The sequence below is a fragment of the Rhinopithecus bieti genome, unplaced genomic scaffold (assembly GCF_001698545.2).
Source record: "Rhinopithecus bieti isolate Rb0 unplaced genomic scaffold, ASM169854v2 scaffold_39586, whole genome shotgun sequence".
Classification (NCBI taxonomy): Eukaryota; Metazoa; Chordata; class Mammalia; order Primates; family Cercopithecidae; genus Rhinopithecus; species Rhinopithecus bieti.
The window spans coordinates 1762814-1787693 of NW_016816842.1; the positions used below are offsets into that span (position 1 = coordinate 1762814).

The following is a 24880-nucleotide window of genomic DNA, read 5'->3' on the forward strand; positions in this document are numbered from 1 at the left end:
AGCTTTGCAGTTTGTACCAAGGGTTATTAAATTACTAATAACCTTTCACCAAATAATTTTCCTTTTAATCCGAAATATGAAAAGGCTGTTTTCAATAGATAGGCTTATTCCAGGTTTGTTTTCTTAATTGTGAAAAATAGGAAGCAAACCAAGACCATGTTATATTACTTCCACTGAAAGAAATACTATACAACCATTAAAAATTTCTGAATATGAAAAAGATTTAAAAGTAGAAAACACAGGATTTAAAATTGCAAATATCTAGTTATTATGACTAAGTAAAAAATGCATATAAAAAAAGATTGGAAGCCTCGATAGCAAAGAACACATCTAGTACCTAGATCTTGGTTTCCAAGTACCACTGTCCACTAAGGAGTCCTGGCTTTTTGGAGAAATGACCAACTCCAGGGCTGAGCAGGGGAATTATAAGAAGAACGTGGATACATCAAACTAAAAAGCTTCTGCACAGTACAGGAAATGATTAATGGAGGGAAAAGGCAGTCTACAGAATGGGAGAAAATATTTCCAAGCCATGTGTCTGATAAATAATCCAAAATACATATAAGGAATTTCTATAACTCAAAAGCAGAACAACACATAACCTAGTTAAAAAATGAAAAAAGGATTTGAATAGACATTTCTCCAAAGAAGATGTACAGATGGCCAACAGGTATATGAAAAGATGCTCAACATCACTAATCATCAAGGAAATGCAAATTAAAACCACAATGAGCCATCACCTAACACCTGTTAGGATGACTTATTAAAAAAACAAAAACAAGTATTGGCAAGGATTTGGAAGAATTGGAATCCTTGTACACTGTCAATGGGAATGTAAAATGCTATAGCCGCTTTGGAAAACAATATGGAGATTCCTCACCAAATTAAAAATAGAACTATATCACCCAGCAATTCTACTTCTGGGAATTTATCCAAAAGAATTGAAATCAGGATATAGAAGAGATATTTGCACTCTCGTGTTCATTGCAGCACTATTCACAATAGCCAAAATGTGGGAACAGCCCAAAAGTCTATCTACAGATGAATAGATAAAGAAAATATGGTATATACATACAATGGACTATTATTCAACCTTTAAAAAGAAGGAACTAGCTGTCATATGCACCAACAGAGACGAACCTTGAAGACATTATGCTAAGTGAAATAAGCTAGTCACAGAAGGACAAATATTGCATGATTTTACTTATATAAAGTATCTAAAATAGTTAAAACTCATAGAAACAGAATGTAAGCGTGGATTGGGCATGAACCAGAGGGATTTTTGTTTTTTTTGTTTTTTTTTGTTTTTTTGTAAAGAGCAGTATTGGGATAATTGGCAACTTGCGAATAAGGTCTGAACATTATATCCTAATTCTGTATCCATGTTAATTTCCTGGTTTTGATAATTATACTATGGTTATATTAGAGAATGGCCTTGTTTTTAGGAAATATTTAGGAGTAAAGAAGTATTATATCTGCAACTCTAATTATATCTTAACTCTAATGGTTCAGGCAGAAAATAATGCTGTGTATACATATTGAGAGAGAATATGGAAAACGTCAAGGGTCACAGAATCTGAAGCATATATAGGGCTTCTTTGTACTATTATTTCATAGTAGAAACTACAAAAAAAAAATTGAAAGGAATTGTTCCAATATGATCGTTACTGTTTCAAGGTGCTTTTATCATGGGTAATTTTCTTTACTAGATTTTCTATAATATAGCCTTGTGTATATTTTTTGGAGAAACACCATATATAACCTTACAGTTATGCCAGACATGTACCTCAGACAGTGTACTTTAAAAAAAAATTTTTTTTTTTGAAAGAATAATTGTGGTAGTTGTTTTTGGACTGGATCCAGGGTACAGTATTACAGTGTCATGGCTTGGATTTGTTACTATGATTCCAGCCAGGACATCGACATAGATATACCAAAGGGAAAGACCCTGAGAGTGTGACACAGAGACCAGTGGAGTGATGTTCTCACTGCTGGCTTCATGACCCTCCATCATATTCCAAGTTATCTGAAGAAGTATAATTCTTACCAACCCAGTTTTTAAAAAATGTATTCTCAGTGACAGAAGGATGGAGCACATATTCAAGCATATAATAGAATGCCATGTAACTCCAGAAAGTTTGGTAGTAACTGCTCAAAGCTATCTTGAGATGCAATATGTAAATATGTCAAGATAAATTGTAAATGAAACTGTCAACAGTGACTACATCTGGAGGGTGGAACGAGGAGGGAGTCAGGGACTTTCTTATGTCTATTTAAAATTATTTTGAATAGAGATTATATTTATCTGATATAAAGTTATTAAGATATAAAATAGTATACCGTGGAAAGTGTCCCTTCTCGCTCTGTCCCCCAGATACTCAGTTTCCCTCCCCAGAGGCATCCATGATTAACTGTTTCTGGCATAACTCCCAAGATACTGGATGCATGTAAAAGCAAATGCTTATTTTTTTCCTCTTTTTCTACACAAAAGGTTGTCCATTATGTCACTTTTAAAACAAAAAAATTTAAGAAAGCAACAGTGGTATATGAATTTTAAAAGTAAGATTAAGACAATGAGATGTAGATAAAGGGCAGAGTTCTTGCTGGTCTAATCAGGCATTCCAAAGAATGTACATAAAAGGAAGCAGAGTTAAAAACTCTGTTCTGTATCTTGAATTAACTTGTATGTTTCAAAGAATTTGGGAATATAGAACATATTTTGGGATTAGTATAGTCTAAACTTAGTGTAGTAGTTAATTTTGGTTTAAAATAATATCTCAATTTCCTTTTACCTTAAACAGGCTTAAGGAACAAATATATGTGTTGTTTGCTTGACATTTTACATAAAAGAAATTTAATATATGAATTAAATTGTAATTGTGGATTTTTAGGATAGATCACATTAATTAAAACAGTGAATAACATGGTACATACAATGGAATAGTATTTGACCTCAAAAAGGAAGAAAAATTTTGACACATGCTACAATATAGATGAAGCTTGAAGACATTATGCTAAGGGAAATAAGCCAGTCACAAAAGGACAAATATTGTATTATTCCAGTTATATAAAGTTTCTAGAGTAGTAAAATTCATAGAAGCTAGGATGGTAGTTGTTAGGGTCAGGGGGAAGAGGGGATGGCAAGGTATTGTTTGATGGGTACGGAGTTTCAGTTTGAGAAGATGAATAAAAGAAAAAAATGACATTAAATTTTGTCACGATAGCATATTGAAAATATAATAGAAAAATATTTGTTTATCTGCTATAATGTATTATGTCATAGGTGTTATCTTCAGGAAGGCACACTGGACCTGCTAAATTAACAAATGGAAAGAAAGCGTAAGTACTTATGAAGACGTTTACAACTTCAGATTTCAAGATGTTTTTCAGGTCTTTGGGCTGGATGACATGTCGTCTACCCCAGAAAATTAGGTAGGCCTCTACTATCACAAGCTCTGGGGAACAACTTTTTATATCTACCCATGTTAATCATTTTAGTATTTAACAGTCTTTCTAATCTTCAAAATGTGTTTATAAATTCGTCTTGTACATGGTTGGACAAGCTTTCTTGTCTTTGCTGGAAAGAAGATGACTACTTAGTAATGTATTTTGGGGAAAATATTTGTAAAAATATTAATGAGCTTGTTTTCCAGGACCTATTTAAGAAAAATATCACGTTTTAATGCAGATTCTGGCTATTCCATCCATTCTGATGCAGAAAGTCAGGTAAGATTGAATAGATACAATACACACTATTTTAATTAGTTTTCAGATAGTAGCTAAAAAGTAGGAATAAAATGCAAAGTATTAATTGCTCTAAGGAAGTATGAAGTCTGTTGCTTTAAAACATCTTTTCTACCAATAATAAATTGTTTGTAAATAAACAAATTTTAAAACTACATAATATATATTTTTTCCTACACTAACAGTTATATACAAATGTATTCTAAATGACTTTATTCCTTACAGGCGGAAACTGTACATGGGCTTTGATGGTTGTGCTTCTTTGCTGAGGGACATTTTGAGAAGATGAAGATTCAGGTTTATTTTTTAAAATTCTTGCTGAACACCTTATCTCAAGTCAATTATTTTGATGTTAACACATTTGTTGTTTTATTAATTAGGTTCAGAATGACAGGCATATTTAGAAAAACAGATCTAATTCCCTAGACCTTTAGAAAGCAAAAGAATATGGATCAAAAAAGAAAAGATGTGAAAACATGCTATTCCTTTGGTAGTCCAGAAAGAAACATGTAAGCCTTTTTTCTCTTAGTTATTTAAAGATAATCCTTAATTGTGGGGATTTTGATCAATTATCAGGATTATACAGTTGACTTTCATTTTAATAATCAGTATTGGTTAGGTTTATGTGTGCTTATGCCTTTCTGTATTCAGCTTCTAATCACTGAGTAGTCCAGTTTGCTTGCTATCGTTTTCTCAAGAAGAAAACTAGAAAAGAGACTGTCTGAGTTTTGTAGGAGAAAAGTTCAAACTCAGAATGACATTTGCGAGGTATATAGAGTTATCTTAATTTTCCCTGCCACTCGTTTTCATAGATAATCATAAATTGGTTGTATTTCAGGTAGATACTTCTAGTAGTTGCTTTAAGATTATTTTATATATATATATATATCCTAAGTTACTCAAGCCAAACTTGTCAAGCTGCACAGTTAGGATACATGGTACATAAGGAGGTAAAATTGGATCAGTAAGGAAAGAGAGCCTGCTGCTGATTGATGGTCAGTATAGCCAAGGGTACTTTACATCCTCATGGCTAACTTTTCCTAGTTTAGAACAAGAAAGTTTTGGTTATGTTTTCCCTTGGAGGCCTAGAGAACAAGATAGCCCAAAATGAAGATGAGAAAGTCCACAATGGGAATTCAGATGGACGAGAATTACACTAGCCAGTTCTATAGTTTAGGTGGGCCAGAAATGTCAGCACTGTAGTGCATGCTTAGATTCAGCTTGGGCAAGGAATGAAGTTTAGAAAGTCTTATAAGGCATTATCCCTATATATTAAGAGATCAGGATTTAGGCAAGGAGGCTGAGAAAGTGTCAGTAGAGCATTCATGGGACTAGAGGTTGATGTTTCAGATAGTCCCGAGGTAGAGAACTAAGGCAGGGGAAACGTAACTCATCTTGGAGGCCAGTAACAATAGCCTTATATTATCATGACCTGTACTATTCAAGATGGTAGCCACTGGCCACATGTGGCTATTCAGCACTTGAAATATGACTAGTACGACCAAGGAATTGAATTTTTAATGTTATTTAATTTAAATTAATTTAAAATTAAATTTGAAAACTGTAATTGATCCAGTTATAAAACTTTTAAGTATGTTTGGAATAACTTGGACATGTGAACCTACCTTTTCAAGTGTAAATTTTATTAAATCTAAATATAGACCAAGTATTTCTGATGAGAATTTAGCATCTAGATTGTGCTTTATGTAAAATATATGCTAGATTTAGAAGATTTAATACAAAATTTCAGTTATTATACACTGAAATGTTAATATTTTGGATATATTGATTTAAATAAATATGAAAAGTAATTTTACCTATTTTATGTAGTTACTGGAAATTTTAAATTACATATATGGTTTGCATTATATTTCTATTGGATAGCATTGGTCTAAGCTCAGCACAGTACAGCCAGTTTTTTAAGTAATGTTTAGTTATTTTATTTTGTAAATAAGATTTTACTAGAATACAGCCAAGCTAATTTATTAATGTGTTTTATTAGCTGTTTTGTCCTACAGTGGCAGAGTTGAGTAGTTGTGACAGAGATCATCTGGCCTGCTAAACCTAAAATATTTATTTGACCTTTTAAGAAAAAGAGTGCTAAACCCTGGCCTTAACTCTTAAAGCAGAAGTCTTTTTATTGGGGCGCAATTGAGAAAGAAAGGAGTGGTAGCACCTGTTCCTCCAGTCTCCTGCTTTTTGTCTGTAGGCAGGTTATTTCTTATCCAGGGCACCTTTCCTCAAGCAACTATTATTTGCGATATATGTGACTGACAATGGGTGTCATGGTATCAACTTATTGGATCCTGACTTAACTGCTTCTGTCAGTCAGAGTTCCAATGAGAAACAGATGGCAACACTCAAATTCAGGTAATTCGAGGAGGATTTATGTTTATTTACAAAGGGACTCATAAAGATACGAGTAGGGTATAGGAAAACCACAGGTTTTGCCTACTAGGTTGCATGAGCCTAGTGCTAGCAGCAGCAGCAGCAGAGCTGTTACCATCTCTAGACCATAAGGGATTAGGAGAGAGAAAGGTTACTGGATCTAGAAAGAGATACTGTTTGTAGAATATGCTACCTTGAGAAGAGCAGTGAGCTTCATTGAAAGGACGAAGTCAGCCCAAGGTGGCCTCATAGAAGGGGAGCAGGAATAAGTGTATATTCTGACTTCATGCTTCTTCCTTTCCTTGATATGCCAAGACTCCCATTGGATTGAACCCAACTGAAGCCTTACTGATGTATATCAGGTCTGGGATTTGACTCTTAACGAGCTAGTAATCTTGTCTTACTGTGTCATGGATGCTAGCAGAAGACAAGACTACTGGGTCAGAGACAAAGGACTTTATTACTCACAGCACAGGAAGCAGTATGTGCATCAGCATATTGTGTTGGTTCTTATTCACCCTAGTTCCTGTTGGGGTGATACAGTGGACCCATATGGATGCACAGGTTTAGGTTGCAGCTGAGGAACACTGAGCTTGGGGAATCGGTCACTTTGATAGTAAGCAGTAATCAAGCCTGTGCTTGTGCCAGAGGGAAACCTTACCTCATCCTTCAAGGTTGCTTACTGCAAACACAACCCTGAGAAGTGGCCCAGGTAAGGAGTTTAGGTCAAAGCCTTGCTTTTTTGGTATATACAGCAAGACATATTGGAGGAGTGTCTCTTTGCAGCCCATATAGATCAGCATTCCAGGGAGAGCAGGGTGAAGACCAGTAGAGGTGGATTTGGATTGGCAGATGGAAGATTCTGGCTTTCTGGGTCCATAGCATTAAATTCTTATTTGGATTACAGCCGAATCAGCAGTTCTGGCCTGTGATCAGGGTGCAATATTCCTATTGTTCTTTCTCCTATATTAATCAGAAGGAAGGACCTATTTCCACAGGGCAATCTTCTTTAGGGTTGCAGTATTAGAAATTAGTTCCTAATTGTGTGTGTGTGTGTGGTTGGCAGCTGTTAACCAATAATACAAGATTTTGCTGTGTTACCACAATGCTCAACAATACACAAAATCCAAGCTCATCACTTGTTCTGTTTACCATCTCTTTCCAAATGAAGTAATCATAAAGAACTTTAAGCAATCTATTACAGCATGTTAACTAGTATCCATGTATTATTTTACTTTTAACACACATTATCTTGCTATTTTTTGTTAACTGTCTTCTGGGGAATGGCCCCCTCATGTACTTTCTATCTGGGACCTACCCAATCATTGAATGCCTATGGAGTCAGGTAAGCACACCATGATGCATTCTGGGAGTAAGGAGGCAGAGAAACCCTTCCAGAATTGTATTGAGCTTTTTTGAGAGTGATTCTGGCATTAAATAAAATATGTATTTTTTAAATAAGGAGCTTTTACATGTGATAACTGTGTTGAATACTTTCATGATTTTGCTTTTAGTAACATATATTGCTGTCTTCATCTTGGGGAGCTAAACCAGCCACAGGCAAAAGTCCTTTGAGCATTGATTGCCCCTCATAAAGGCCAGATGTTCTCACATATTTCAAATGATAGTAGGCATCCAGTGGCTCTTACCTGCACTGGATGTGTGTTCTATATTCGAGTGGCAGGAATAACTTTCTGTCAGACAGTGCTTGCACAGCAGCTAGACTTCAGGGACTAAAAAAGTTTTGTGGATTGAGTAAATGAATACATTCCTTTCGTGAATTTTAGTTATCACCTGATATCACTTAAACATATTGCCACACCAATAGCTAAAATTTTCATGTAGAGTGTGCTGGTGTAATTAACAAGAGCAAGAAAATATACTTCATTTGTATTTATGTAATAACAGACTATTTGGTCATTAGTTTTATTTTAAAATTGTGTAGTAGTCATATAACTGCAGTCTTTCCCTTATGGTTTCTAACTTGGATTGTTGGCTTTAAGACTTCATATTGTTAAGTAAAGTTACTCAACATTATCAGTAGAGTTTTGTGTGGACTGAGTTTATAAAGGAGCAAAAGAAGTCATTTTAGTTCTAAGGCTTTGATTTTTAAGAAATAGGTTGGAATTTATTAATTTACGTTAGTTGGTGACATCTGCTGGCTGAGGCATAATGTAGCTCAGCTTTATTAGAGACCATGAAAACCACGCCTTGAAAAGAAAGTAAATAAGAGCCTGATGCTGTGACCTGTGTGTGAAATCTGAGAATTCCTCAAACTAGCCAATTCTTAAGGACCAAAGGAAATCCAAGAGCAGAAGGAAAGACCCAGGAATCAAGAGGAAAGGACTCGTGGTATGCTAGATGGTCATGGGCTATGATCTCGCCCTCCATCATTTTAGATTTCAAAGTTAAAATATTTTAGAGGGCTTTTCCATTTGATTTATTATAAAATTATATTTCCAATAAGAAATAGTATTTGCTTTATAGAAGTTTATTAACCAGTTTTGTTTGAGCTGATCTGTTCAGATAGTGAAGGTAACTTTTACTACTTTTGATTTTAATCATCTCAGAGGGGACATGTTCAGAGGTTTATTACTGACATCAGATAGCATGATTTATGAATATGATATATTTGCTTGTCTATTGTAAGAGCGCAGCTGTTTGGTGATATTTAACATTGAGTTTTTACTGTGTGCTAGACATTGATTTAAGAAATTTACAAGTGTTACTTCATTTACATCTCACAATAATCTTATAAAATAGGCATTATTACAATTTTTATGATGAAGAAAAAGAGGTCAAGAGAAGTTAATTTGCTCAAGGTTACTCAGCTAATAAGTGTTAAAGCTTGTATTTAGGTCTGGAAAGTACATTCATAGGAATAGATCATCTCAAAAAGAAACATACCCCAAGTCAAAAAGGAAGCATCTGATATCTTCAGCCATTTTCATAGTCAAATATTAAGTATTTTCTTTAAATTTTTTTTCTATTTTCACTGGTTATAGTATTTAATCTGCCTTTAACTTTTCTGTTTTGCTTTTACATGGAAGTTTTATGCTTTTAGTAATGTTTTATTTTCAATAAACTGTATATTTGAGGGATTCTCTAGTTTTAAATTTTAATTATTTTGTTTTTTAAAAAAATAAGGAATACTTTTCATAACTAATTTTAAGGCACAGAAATCTCAATAAATTTTTGCTTATGTATACACCCCTGTAGCCACCACCTAGATGAAGATATAGAAAATTTTTAGCACCCTGCGAGGTTCCCTCCCTGTCAGTACCCTCACCATCACCTAGACCCTTATCCCTGTGTAACCATTTTCCTGACTTCTATTTCCATTTGTGACTTTTACCTGTGTGAGGACTTCTCTAAATGTGATTGAACACTATGCGCCTTTGTGTTTGACTACTTTCACTCGCCTGATGTGTATTAAACATCCAGGTAGTTGTATATATCAGTACTTTGTGTTTTTTTTTAATGCTATATAGTATTCCAGTCTGTGAGTATACCACGGTTTATCCATTTCTGCTATTCATGGCTATTTGGTGTTTTCAGCTTTGGGCTACTGCAAATCAAGCTGCTGTGAACAATCTTGTACATGTCTTTTAGTAGACATAAGCACTCATTTCTATTGGTGTATACCTGGGAGTGGAATTGTTATGTCATAGATATATGTATGTTTAGCTTTGGTAGGTGCGACAATTAGCCATATGTTTTGCTAAATTTGTTTTGTATACTGATAACCTATGATTTACCAGAATATTCTCATTTCTGTTAATAGTGTTTTAAAAAAACATTTGGGAAGGGGATCAATCTATAGGTAGTGCTATGTAGAAAACTTTGTTATTTTTTACTTATTACTTTGTTAATACTTTGTTAATTCTACCTTGTTCATAGACTAATACTAGGCTCTGTAAGACAAAATAATGAAGTACAGCCCTGCTTAAAGAAACTTACGGTTTAGTCAGAAAGGCAGGAGGATGAAAGATAAGCAATATAAGGCAGTGTGTCAGTGGCATATGATTTGTAAAGACAATATGTGCTCTGGGGTGGTGAAGAGTAGTCACTAGACTGGAATGATTGGATTGCAAAAGCCTTCATGGAAGAAGGAAACTCAGATGAGCCTTGGTGAGTGGTTACAATTGGATTAGAAGGAATGGTTCATCATGAACAATGTTATTGGAAGGTGAGAAAAGCTTGTTGGGTAACTAAATTGGCCTGGCTGAAATGAAAAATTTGAGTTGGAGGTGATGGGACGATAGTTGGAAAAGTAGGTTGTGGTCAAGCTTTGGAAAACTTTAAATGCCAGGCTAAGATTTTGTTTGTTTGATTGGTTTTGTTTTGTTTTTGAGGACCCAAAGCATCAGAATTGTACAAACAATTCTCTTTCCTATTCCATTTTCCCTTGACAACGTGAACTGACAAGGAACAAGGTGAAGGAGTTTGATTGGACTTTAGGGATAATATAACTCCCTTAAAAGAAGTGTTAAAATTGAAGGAGAGATTTTACACATGGCAAGTAGCATAAAAAAATGGGAATTGTAAGAATTAGTATAGATAATTTTTGACTGGGAAAACTTAAAACACTAATTACTTTCAGAAAGAATTTGAGGTGATTTTCTTTACTGGGGGTGATAGTGGTAAAGCCCTTCTATGAAGTGTGTGATGAATTGTACTACTTCTGAGAGCCCTTTCTTTTAAAATCTTATGGTAAGAATTTTTGAAGAATCATATTTCAAGAACTTTTTTTCTTCTTCCACGTTAGCATCTTCAGATAATAAGAAACAGATACCTAATGAAGCTTCTGCTAGAAGTGAAAGAGACACATCAGACCTAGAACAAAATTGGTCATTGCAAGATCATTATAGAATGTATTCACCCATAATATACCAAGCCCTCTGTGAACATGTGCAGACTCAAATGTCACTGATGAATGACTTGACTTCAAAGAACATCCCTAATGGAATTCCTGCTGTACCATGCCATGCTTTATCTCACGCTGGTGAGTATGAATGCTGTTTAAAAATCATGAGTGTAAGTTCTAATTAAATTGCTTGGTTATTGTATAAAAAGTAGGATATGTGATTAATTTTTTCTCCCTCTTACTTATAGAATCTCAGGCAACTCCTCATTCTAGTTATGGCTTATGTACCTCCACCCCAGTCTGGTCACCTCAGCGGCCACCCTGCCCTCCACAGGTTCATTCTGTGCGTACAGTTTGTATACTACATAAGTAACTATTCACTTATAGCAGTCATTGAGGAAGGACTGTTGAATTTATTGATTGTAACTTAATGCACTAGGATTTAAAGATCAGGTTTTTTTTTTTTTTTTGCTATAAAAGTTTTACCTGTTTATGGCCAGGCACTGTGGCTCATGCCTGTAATCCCAGCCCTTTGGGAGGCCGAGGTGGGTAGATCACGAGGTCTGGAGTTCAACATCAGCGTGGCCAACATGGTGAAACTCCATCTCTACTGAAAATATAGAAATTAGCTGGGTATAGTGGCACATGCCTGTAATCCCAGCTACTTGGGAGGCTGAGGCAGGAGAATTACTTGAACCGGGACCCAGGAAGGGGAGTTAGCAGTGAGTGAGATCGTGCTACTGCCCTCCAGTCTGGGCTACAGAGTGAGACTCTGTCTCAAAAAAAGAAAGAAAAGTTTTACCTATGTATTAATGACAATAATGAAGGAGAAAGAGGGAAAGAGATCGTTAGAGGGAAAGAGATCAGTAGGGGGGAAAAAAAAAATCAACCATACTGACCACCCAAGTACAACTGCTTTTAACACACTGATAGAGTTCTTTCCAATTGTTTAATCATCTGTACAGGTTTTAGTTTCTGGTCTGTATTTGTTAACTTTGCTTTCCTTTTAAAATAAAGTTATAAGTAAACTTTATGCAGTCTTATATACTGCTTCTTTCACATAATACTTTATTGAAAATATGTTTATTAATATATACCATTTGTGAATTTTTAATAACTTGTTAATACTGTATTTTGTGGATATACCATAGTCTATGTAACTACTATATGGTTAGGAGTAGTAACTTGTATTTAGTAATATTTGAGTAATATTCGAGTTTGTTATAATTAGTATTTTTATTAATAGGTAAGTTTCTAATATCAGAAACTTACTAATATTTTTAGCTTCAAAGTAAGTAAGTTGGATTTTTTTCCTCAGTACAATAAAGATTCTTTTTTTTTTTTTTTTTTTTTTTTTGAGACGGAGTCTCGCTCTGTCACCCAGGCTGGAGTGCTGTGGCGGGATCTCAGCTCACTGCAAGCTCTGCCTCCCGGGTTCACGCTATTCTCCTGCCTCAGCCTCCCGGGTAGCTGGGACTACAGACGCCGCCACCTCGCCCAGCTAGTTTTTTGTAGTTTTAGTAGAGACGGGGTTTCACCGTGTTAGCCAGGATGGTCTCGATCTCCTGACCTTGTGATCCGCCCGTCTCGGCCTCCCAAAGTGCTGGGATTACAGGCTTGAGCCACCGCGCCCGGCCAAGATTCTTGTTTTTTAAAGCTTAGTTTACCCTGTAATTTGGGAGCATTACAAGGCCATGACTAAAATAGACTGTTTACAAATACAATACCACAGATGGTTTAAAAGCATCAAAAATTAGTCCACTTTGGGAAATTACATCATAAGAAAATAAGTTCAAACATACAAAAAGCTGTTGCACAAACATATTTACAGAAATGTTTCAGCAGTGAAAAACTGGCTGTTACTTAAATGTCTAACCGTATGGGAATAGTTACACAGACTGCAGTATATCCTCAAAATATAGTAGTAAGTACTTATTAAATATTCACAAAACAAATATATTAATAAACTTTTAATAAATATATTTCATATTTTTGAGTTTGTTGTAATTAATACCTACAAATGAGTGCTCATACTTCTGAAGACTTGTTTTTCCTCTTTCTTTAGGAAGTTCAAACTGATGGTGACAGTCAGTTTGCATCACAAGGTAAAACAGTTTCTGCAACCTGTACTGATGTTCTAAGGAATTCATTTAATACCAGTCCTGGAGTTCCATGTAGTCTGCCCAAAACTGACATATCAGCTGTTCCAACATTGCAGCAACTGGGCTTTGTTAATGGAATTCCACCACAACAAGGAGTTCATAAGGAAACAGACCTACTAAAATGTTTTCAAACATATTTGTCTCTTTTTCGATCTCATGGAAAAGAAACGCATCTGGCCAGTCAGACACACCAAAGCCCTAATCAGTCACAACCAGCTTTCTTGGCCACTAATGAAGAAAAATGTGCCAGAGAGAAAATTAGAGAGACCACAAGTGAAAGAAAGGATTTAAAAATACGTGTGCGAGATACAAAAACAGTCAAGGATGTACAGAAGGCAAAAAATGTGAATGAGACAGCTGAAAAAATTAGAATTATAAAATATTTGTTGGGAGAGCTCAAGGCCCTGGTAGCAGAACAAGGTAGATGAGACTTATAATTTTCTGTAGTATGTATGGTGTTATACTAAATAGCAATGTCATATTATTTAGCTATCATTTAAATGGAGTTTGTGGTGTTTTCCGTAGAACTGTGTTTTGAGCTAGTAAGAAAATGAGTTCTACTTACTGTATTCTTATTTTTTAAGGTTTTGATTCCTTCTTTCCTGTGGATTTCAAATGTGTTTGAGAATATCAAACATTCAGTATTTTGCTTGCAAGTGTGTATTTATTCTACTTGATAATAGACCTTTAAAAGATTCAACAAAGAGAATTTCTACAGATAAAAATTTTAATTAGAGAACGCCTATAAATGATTAACTTCCTGAGTAGACTGATTATTCTATTTTAAAAAGATGCAGAGAATTCCTTCTTGTCATTTCTTTAATAGCCAACTGTTAGGTTGTTTAACAAATCTCGCTTTGAGAAGTAACCCATACCTTCTTATGCCCTTTTCAGTTTATTTTTAGGACTTTTTTTTCTTAAGAGAAATGTCTCTGAGCCAGATTATATTCATTTGTTTCCATTCTGTATATGTATTTTATAGTAATGGCTTTTGCTTGAAATGAGTTACAGTTTTGTCATCTTGGAAAACACAGTAATTGATTGTGGAAGCATTGATTGAATACCTAACGTCTGCAGACAAAAAATCTTAAAATGCTATATGAATGTAGCACCGTTAAACCAAAGATTTAGTATATTAAAATTGCTGTGTTTTCAACCTTTAACTTATTACCATTTTCACAATCAGATACATAATCATGGTAATAATAATAATACCATTGGCTGTCATTTATTGAACACTTACCATGTGTCCAGCACAGTGCTAAGTGTTTTATGTGCATTATCTCATTTAATCCTCCCAGCAGCCCTATGTGGTACTGTTACCACTCCCATTTTACTGATGAGGAAACTGAGACTTGGAGAAACAGTATCTCATTTAATCTTCTCACCAATCCTGTAAGGTACTGTTTTTATCTCCATTTAACCATGAAGAAACCAGGTTCCAAGAGTTAAGTAATTGAGATGCTGGTCAAAGGATACACACTTTCAATTAGGTAGGAGGAATAAGTTAAAGAGATCTACTATATAACATTATAACTATAGTTAATAACAATATTGTATTCTTAAAAATTGCTGAGAGAGTAGATTTTAAGTGTTTTTGCCATAAAAAATGATAAATATGTGAGGTAATACATATGTCAATTAGTTCTATTTAACCATCCCAATATATACATATTTCAAAACATATTATACATAATAAATTTATACAATTTTTCTTTGTCGATTTAAAGAAATAATTTTTTACAAAAGATTAATTTGTTTAAAAAAATGAGTTAAATACTTGACCAAGGTTATAGCTCCAGACAGTGGTGGAGCCCAGGTCCCAGCCTCCAAAGCCTATGAGCGAAACTGCTCTATGAAAGATTGGTAGAAGGCCAGCGCAGTGTCTCACAGCTGTAATCCCAGCACTTTGGGAGGCTGAGGCAGGCAGATCACCTGAGGTCAAGAGTACAAGACCAGCCTGGCCAACATGGTGAAACCCCATCTCTACAAAAATACAAAAGCCAAGCATCATGGCCAGTGCCTGCAATCCCAGCAACTCAGGAGGCTGAGGCAGGAGAGTCGCTGGGATTGCAGGCACTGGCTGAGGTTGAAGTGAGCCGAGATTGCACCACTTGCACTCCAGCCTGGGCAACAGAGCAAGACTCCGTCTCTAAATAAACAAATAAAAATTGGTAGAAGACTGCTTGATAATTGAACACAGTTGTTTACTGTGTATATGTACTTTTCATCAGGATGTTAAAATATCTGTGAAACTGATTACATTTTTGTAACTTAGAATATACTTTCAACCTGTTAGTTATCAGATAATTAATAAATAATTTTAAGTACTTTTAGCCCATAGTAAATATGAATGGGAATGAGGGGCAAAGGTAAAAGGCAAAATAATTAATATCTACCTTCCACGCCTGTGTCTGTTTGCAGTCTCCAAAAACATCCACTCTCCACAATTATTAACAACCTTTTGATGTCACATGAAATGAGATGTGGCCGCTTGTGTTCAATCTACTTTAGAAAATTAAATAATGAAACTATCTTAGTGGACCCTCACTCAATATTTTGCCATATTAACCCCCTAAAGTAAATTGTTTGCTTATGCTAGGATCAAAGGTTGTATTATAAATGTTAATACTATAACCAATTATAGGAAACCCTATAGCAATCATAGGAGTCCACTGTGGCCCTTGGTAAGTATGGACTAAGAGATTTGTGTAAGCCACATTCCTACTTGACTCTTGAACTCAAAAAAAAAAATCACTTATGTAATAATCCTGTGATTTAAGATTAATCTTTAGTTTACTGAACTAATTTCTTTAGAAATCTGAGGAAGCAAATACCAGCAGCATGGAAGAGAAAAATGGAGCCTGTATAATAGATTTATAAATAATTGAGTTGAATTTATAACAAGAATGTGCATATCTATAAAGATTTTCTTTTTAGTAATATATACTAATAATCTTGTCCAAAAATATAATATTGATTTTACTCATTTCTGTTTCCTTTTATAGAGGATTCAGAAATTCAGAGGTTGGTTACAGAAATGGAGGCATGTATATCTGTACTTCCAGCAGTAAGTGGAAACACAGATATTCAAGTTGAGATAGCACTGGCCATGCAACCATTAAGAAGTGAGAATGCTCAGTTACGAAGGTAAGAATTGCTCTTGGAATATTTTTGTCTGTATGCAAAGATGTCTGCAGGCCAGAACAAAGATGCCAAATGATATACCTAGGACTACATAAGTAAAATTGATTTGCTGTCTTATTGTATTTCTACTTTTCTTCCTCATTTTTCAGAGATTTCCAGCATTCTCTAGGTCTTCCTTTACTTCTACTCCCTTGTATGTATTTTCTCCCACTTCTTTTACCCCTATGGTCACTTGGTAGAGGAAAATGAAGTACCTCTGTATATTTATCAGACTAGTCTAAGTTATGCTGCAGGAACAAACTTCTAAATCTCATTTGCATAGCACAGCAAGTTTCTTTCTCGTGCCAAGACTAACATGGATCATTGGTGGCTCTTTCATCCTGTGACTCAGGATCCAGACTCCCTCCATTTTATGAAGCCACTGTCTCAGTATGTGTTGTCCAGGAAAAAGAGAATGTGGATATGGCAACGGGAAGGAGTCTTACATTGTTCAACCCATAAGTGATCATTTTGCTACCACTTATATTTTATAGGCTGAAACAAGGCACAAGGCCTTGCCTAATAGAAAAGTCTGGGACATTGTATTAAAAACAAACTGTTTTTCTTCTGCTCTCACACAACAATCGACACAGAACACTTATATGACCAAATGTGTAGGGATTTCTCCCCACCAGCAAGCAAACAATCAGTTCTGCAACAGATACCAGTTGGGTGTCCTCCAGTTCAATTCCAACACCGTCTACCTGGAAATAGTATCAGATCCCACAGTTTGAGGGCTCAGTTCCACAAGACTGAACTCTACTTCCAGTGCCAATCACAAGCCCCAGGTTGTTTTGCCTGTGTTTCTGACTGACTGACTACAAATCGAAGTTCCCTTGACTTCCTTCCTTGGGTTCAGTTAATTTCCTAGAGCGGCTCACAGAACTTATGGAGATACTTAAGTTTACCACTTTATTATACAGGATATTGTAAAGGATACAGATGAAGAGATGCAAAGGGCAGGGTATTGGAGAAAGGGCGTGGACCTTCCATGCCCTCGGTGGATGCACCACCCTGTAGTAACCACCGTGTGTTTATCTGGAAGCTCTCCATACCCTGTCCTCTTGGGCCTTTTATGGAGGTTTCATTGGATAGTCATGGTTGAATCATGGGCAACTGTGAAGAAACGTGATTTGACAAAAAGGGTATGATCTAATACGAATAGACAGAGTGCGGAAACCCAAGAAGTTCTGTCCGTTCAAATTTTTTGGCCTCTCTGTGGAACATTGCTTTCTCCTCAGTTTGAGGCAAGTCCCCTTCGAAATGGGGTTCTTATGACCTACAGACAGACAAGGTAGGTCAGAGAATTTTCTTATGGCCAGCTGTAAGAAAGGTGGGAGAAAATTAGAGTGTATTTTTAGTTCCTATGGCCTACCATGGGGAGGAAAAAGGAGCATGTGAAAGGATGGCAAGAGAAGATTAGAGAGAGAGATTCTGTTTTCTGAGGCCTGCTTCTGAGGCCTAAAGTACTTGAATATTAACAAACGACTGTCTTTCACCTTTATCACTGAAACTGGTCTGAAGCTGCTTCAGGAACCAGGGACAAAAGGCCAAATACTTTAATAAAAGGTATGTTTTTGGTTTTGACTGCTTAACAAATAACAAGGGCTGTGGGCATTGACAGCCAGGAACTGTGAATGAAGACATATAGATATATATGTATATGTATGTGTATATATACATATGTGTGTGTTTATGTATGTGTATATATACATATGTGTGTGTATGTATGTGCATATATACATATATGTGTGTGTATATATATGCAGTAACAAACATACACGCACACACACCACACACATTTATATACTATATATATATATAAAAAATAATGTCATAGATATATAATTTTTCCATACTTCTATACACCCAGGAAGGAAAGGAGAACCTTAGTAAGCACTAGTATAGCCCCACCACACATTATACCTCACATTAGTGAGGTATAATCAAATCTAAATAGTGAGATTTAATTATACCTCACTATTTAGGTGTATTTTGTGGAACATAGAATATATTATAAGCCATTCAAAATAAGCATATTGTTGAAAGGAATGACAGTCAAATAATTGGTTTCTTAAATTGGTTTTTTCTTAGAAAAAAGTTAAATTATTTGATATTTTTTCTTTTGGTCATCTTAACTTGTTGGAATTACATTCTTAATTTGTTTAGGAAAGATGTAGACCAGGGATCTAATCTTGAAATATAAGAGGAATCACCCACATATTATCAATAATATCTTAACTTTGAATGATGATTTCAGTGATGACCATCAAGACCAACACTTCAGTGTCTGTTTATTAATACACTTTGCAAAAAATTGGAGTATATATCAGGTGTATCTGCAGCACTGCAATGCGAGTGTGCCCTGAGAGAGTGTTATAGCTGCATAAGCTATAGACATTGTGTGAGATATGACCTGCAAGGATCTACACAAATTTTTAAAGAAATTGGAAAGCAATTAAATAGTTGGAGCATAGCTAAAATATACATATCCGGAGCCTGTAGAGGCATGACAGCTAGTGAGATGCACTCGTTTAGGATTCTTTCTCCAGAGATCATTATCCTATAGATACTGTGATATAAGATGGGGTTGTTGGGTTTAAGATCTAATATTGTCTTCAGTCTTGACCTAAGGAATTCCTATACCAGCATAAATTTTTAAAACCAAAAATGAGTAAATAATAAAATAATGAACAGCAAATACTGCTAACATTTATTGAATGTTTTTTATATGCCAGACTATTGTCCTTGATATGTGTCACCTCTTTACATCTTCACAACAGCTTTGTGAAGTAGGGGCTCTTTACTCGCATTTACAGATGAGGAAATCAAGGCCACAAAGAGTTTATGTAACTTGCCCAAGGTTATACATCTAAGAAGTTAGAGTCAAGACTTGAACCCAGGCAATTTGGTTTTAGAGTACAGTGATCTTAACTTGTAGACTTTTACACTGTCTCGGTTAGGAAGTAGAAATTTAATTATACCTTACTATTTAGGTGTATTTTGTGGAACATAGAATATATTGTAAGCCATTCAAAATAAGCATATTGTTGAAAAGAATGACAGTCAAATAATTGGTTTCTTAAATAAGGATACCAAAACTTAGTCTGAGAATATTTTATTTTAACACTGTCACCGTGGAAAATATTAGTAGTTCTTATTTATTTCAGTTCCTTAGAACATTTTTAAATTGCCTTAGGGGCTAATAATTCCTAAGCCACTCAAGAAAATGAAGTTTACTGTTTTATGGGCCACCACTTGTTTCTAGTTTTTTTTTTGTAAAGGTATTTGTTTGATGTCTGACCTAATTCTTCAGCTGGCACCAGAGCTATTTGGCTGGCTGTCTTTACAGGACAAAGATTATATAGCATGCTATTGCCACTGTTGATTACTTGACCTTCTAAGAGATGAAATAACTAAAAAATGAAGAATTTGTTAGACATGTTCTTTTAGCAGAATGAGGTTTCTGGCAGTAGTGTAGGAAATTTTGTGCCACTTTGGTAATCTATTTGGAAAGAATTACCCATTATCTCCATTGCAAATAAAAATTGGAATACATTGGTTCATTCAAAAGTGTTTGTCATCATTTTCAATTTTAAAAAAAGTATTTTTTTTTCCTGTTTAGATATTTGGAAACTACGTGTTTCTTTTTAACCACATCTTTTAGGACTTTCTTGCAGTTTATTGCCATCTTGTGGCTTAAAAAATAGCTAGATGCATCGTTTCTATGATATTTTGGCTGTTTTGGCATTTAGGCTAGAGAGTTTTTAATGTGTCTTCTGACACAGTTGTTCAGCATTTAGCCTTTCTGGTCCCCAACCACTAAATGTCTGTAGTGCCCCATTAATTTTGACCACCAGAAGGCTTGGCACATTCCCAAATTTCCTGGATGGGAGTTTGGTGGGTATTACCTCCAGTTAAGAGCCATTGAGCTAGAGAGTGCCAATAATTCATGACCACCTCCTGATATTAAACTCAACTATGAGACCATTATGTAGCCACACAGAACATAAAAATGAAATGGGAGTGAATGAAAGGAGTCAAGGATGATGTTCAGATTCTGTCAGCATAATTTAACAAATGGTAACATAATTCTTTCAGATGGGAGCTACTAGAGGAAGAATAGATTTGTTTATTTCATATTATTACCATTTTTTGAGTTAGGCAAGGTAATAGGAGAGCCTGTGAGTTAAGATTTAGACCTACTGAGTTAGACCATATGGAGTATAGGAACAAGAGGCAAGATGGAAATGTAGACTCGGGAGTTATTCTCTGAACATGTTTTTATTGAGCTTTTTGTATAGATCTGGCATTGTTGTAGACACTGGAGACAATTTGATTGAAAGTAAATGATTTATTACCAGCATATAAGTAAGTGATATATTCACCAAGAAGGCAGAGCGTGTGAGCGCAGTGAAAGGTGAATTGGTGGGGAGTAACAACTTTTTAAGGAAAGAACAGAAGATTAAAATTAGGAGAGTGACATCACAAAAGTCACAGGAAGAAGACAATTTATAGGAGAGATTTTGCATTGCATTAAAATAAACTGACAACAAGAACAAATGTAGGTCAAGAATAAATATCACAAGACAGATTACTCAAAGAACTTCAGAAAAACTTAAAACAGTGTTGCATAGTGTCAAGGAAATTAAAGATAATAGGATCTCTTACAGGAAGAAAGAGTAAGATTGAGACAAAATGCTCAAACAAGAAAAAGAGAAGAACAGTGAGTTAAGTGAACTCAGAAAATAAAAGAAAGCAAAAAAATTACAAAATGAAAACCCCATTAGAAACTAATGTAAAATAATTAATAAACAGACAAAGTCAGGGATATTGTAGTCCACTAGAACTTAAGTATTATGAAGCCTGAAATTTTTTGTTTTGTTGCTTTTTGGGTTTTTAGTTTTTTCCCCAAGTCTTTCTGTTTTAATTGCTACTAAATTCATAGTTCAGTGTCTCCTACTAACCTTAGCTTCTTCCTCTTCCTAAACCCTTTTAAAGTTGTTTATTTATTTTATTATGGTAAAATACATATAATATATACCTTTTATTTTAACCATTGGCAAGTGCACATTTCAGTGGCAATAAATAAATTCACAGTGTTCTGTAACCATCACCACTTTCTGTGCCAAAACTTTTTCATCCCCAACATGAACTCTGTACCCATTAAACGGTAACTTTCTCTTCTTTTTCTTACCTCCTGGTAAGTTCTTGTTTTTTGTTGTTTCTGTCTCTGAATTTAAGAAGGCTGAAATTTTGTCTCTTTATAGTTTGCAGCTATTATTTCTAGTGCTAGGAATTGTGCCTAGCACTCATTCTAACAAATACTTGTTAAATTGACTGAATGCATAGTAGATAAGCTTGAGGGAATCACACAAGGCAAAACAGAAAAGAATGGTCTAAAATTATTATGAAGAAGATAATACATATGAAAAGGAAATAGATATAAAATTGGTGTTCCTGAAAAAAGAGAACAGAACAAATTGATTAAAGACAAGAGGTTTATCAATAACAGGAAAATTTTCTGATTGTACCACTTTATTCTAGCCTGGGAGACAGAGCAAGACCCTATCTCTAAGAAAAAAAAAAAAAGATCTTTGTCAGCAGATGAATAGGATGTAGAAGATCTCAGAAAAACCATGCAAAATAATCAACACCAACACATATGCTGGTAAAGTTACTACACCCTAAGGATGAAAAAAGTTAATTTTTGGAGACACTCAAAAGAAACAGAAAATTACATATGAAGAGAAACATTCTAGGCTATCTCCAGTCTTTTCACGTTGATTTTCGTTGCCAAAGGATCATAGCATATCATTTACAAAGTTCTGAGGGGAAAGAAAGTATGCCCCGAGAATCTCTAATGTGGTTTAGCTGTCCTTTTAGTGTCAAGGCAACAGTCATATTCTCAAGTGTGCAAGAACTTAGGAAGTTTAACAGCCTTGAACTCCTTTAAAAAACAAAACAAAAGGCCGGGCGCGGTGGCTCAAGCCTGTAATCCCAGCACTTTGGGAGGCCGAGAGGCCGAGACGGGCGGATCACGAGGTCAGGAGTTCGAGACCATCCTGGCTAACACGGTGAAACCCCGTCTCTACTAAAAAAAAAAAAATACAAAAAACTAGCCGGGTGAGGTGGCGGGCGCCTGTAGTCCCAGCTACTTGGGAGGCTGAGGCAGGAGAATGGCCTAAACCTGGGAGACGGAGCTTGTAGTGAGCTGAGATCCGGCCACTGCACTCCAGCCTGGGCGACAGAGCAAGACTCCGTCTCAAAAAAAAAAAAAATAAAATAAAAACAAAAAACTTGAATGCCAAAGTCCAGTCAACCAAAAGATGAATTCAAACAAAAGAGTAGACAGATGTGAACATTGAACCTATACGTAAAACTAAGACAACCTTGGAAATTACGGTTATAGATCAGAATGTGTTAGTAATCTTGACAATATGAATTCCTAACTCTGCATTTTTCATATCCTATTTCCTAAATTTTAGATTACTTAGGAATAGTATTTCTTGAAGTAAAGAAATATTTGCCTAAAGTTAATCAGTTTTGGTTTCGCTTGTTATTTTCTTTCCATTAAAATCATGTCATCCTAAATTCAATACATAGTATTTTAAGTAGTATTTGTAATATCATCCTATTATTTTAAAATTCTTCATATATATATATATATATATATTGTCTCTGTATATGCTGGAGAATGTATGAATGTTACCCAGGAAATAATGATTGTTATTTCTATTTAACAATGTGCTACAGGTTCTAACAAGTGCAGTAAGGCAAGAAGAAGAAATAAAAGCCAGTCACATTGGAAAGGAAAGAAGTAAAACTGTCTTGTTCACAGATGACATGATAATTCTTGTAGAAAACCCTATGGAATCTACAAAAAAAAGCTGCTAGAGTTAATAAGAAAGCTTAGCAAAGTTGCAGGATACAAGATCAATAGAATTTTTATGTACCAGCAATGAACAATTTGAAATTAAAATCAGTACTAGAGTCGCATCAAAAACATATAACAATTTAAGGATAAATTTGAAAAATATGTAAGACCCATACACTGAGAACTACAAAATATTGTTGTGAGAAATGAAAGATCAGTATAAGTGAGAGATAAACTAGATCCATAAATTTAAGACTTAAGATGTCACTTCTCCCCAAATTGATGTATAGATTTTATGTAATTAAAGTAAAAACCCAAGCATGCTGTTTTAAAATATTTAATTGAAGCTGATTCTAAAGTTTACATGGAAATTGAAAGAATCTAACTACCCAAAACAGTGTTGAGAAAGGAGAACCAAGTTGGTACTATTCAATTTCAAAACATAAAGGAATAGTATTCTAAGAGGTGTGGTGTAAAGGTGACAAACAGATCACTGAAATAGAGTAGAGTATAGAAACAAATTCACACATAGAGATAGTGTTTTGCAAAGATATCAGAGAAATTCAGTGGGGAAAGAATATTCTTTTCAATAAATAGTGCTGAAACAATGGGAGAGTCATGTTTTTAAAAAATGAACCTCAACCTTTACCTCATACAGTACACAAAGTTGACTTGAAATGAATCACAGATCTTAATATATAAACTAAAACTACAAAACTTCTAAAAGGAAACATAAGAAAAAAACTTAGGGATTTTGGATTGGGAAAGATTTTAAAAATATAACACAAAAAATATAAACTAGAAAAAAATGAGTAAAGTAGACTTCATCAAAATTTAAAACTTTTGTTCTTCAAAAGCACTGTTATTAAAATGAAGTGACCAACAGACTGAGAGAAAATATTTGCAAAACATGTACCCGATATAGGACTTGTAATAGAATATATAAAGAACTTAAGACAGTATAAATTTTTAAATATCAAGCTTAAAAATGGGCAAAATATTTGAACAGATACTTCACCAAATAAGTGGATATCAAATATGAATATCAAATACAAACATGGAAAGAGGCTTATCAGTAATGATTAGGAAAGTGAAAATTAAAACCATGATGAATACCACTATATACCATTAGAATGGCTAAAATTCAAAATTAGTAAATGTTAGGATGTGAAGGAATGGGAACTTTCACAATTAACTGGTGGGAATGTAAAATAATTTGAACACTTCGGAAAAAATGTTTGGCAGTTTCTTAGAAATTGAACATATATCTAACATATGATCCAACCCGTCCACTCCTGGGTATTTAAGAGAAGTCAAAGCATATGTCCACACAAAAACTTGTTGATGAGTGTTCATAGGAAACAACCCAAATGTCTGTCAATGGGTGAATGGATAAACAAATAGTGCTATAACCATACAGTAGAAAACTACTCAACAATAAAAGGATAGGAACTATTGATACATGCAACAGCATGAATGAATCCCACAATTCTTAAGTTGAGTGAAAGAAGCCAGGCTAAAAGCGTATATATTCCATGATTCCATTTATATGTAATTCTAGAATATGCAAACTAATCTATAAATAAGTGGTTATCTGGGAAGAGAGGGTTATGAAAAGGGCTATGAGGAAACTTTTGGGGATGATAAATATCTTTT

General features: G+C 34.8%; 1 protein-coding gene across 1 annotated transcript in view; it reads left to right on the forward strand.

Moving 5' to 3' along the window:
• Positions 1–24880, forward strand: part of CCDC14 (coiled-coil domain containing 14) — a 51845-nt gene that overhangs the window by 2782 nt on the left and 24183 nt on the right. The window contains 9 exon segments of the mRNA XM_017855359.1: positions 3284–3339; positions 3654–3726; positions 3970–3990; positions 3992–4027; positions 4029–4041; positions 10901–11137; positions 11248–11342; positions 13065–13581; positions 16170–16311. Coding sequence (XP_017710848.1) covers positions 3284–3339; positions 3654–3726; positions 3970–3990; positions 3992–4027; positions 4029–4041; positions 10901–11137; positions 11248–11342; positions 13065–13581; positions 16170–16311 — 1190 coding nt within the window.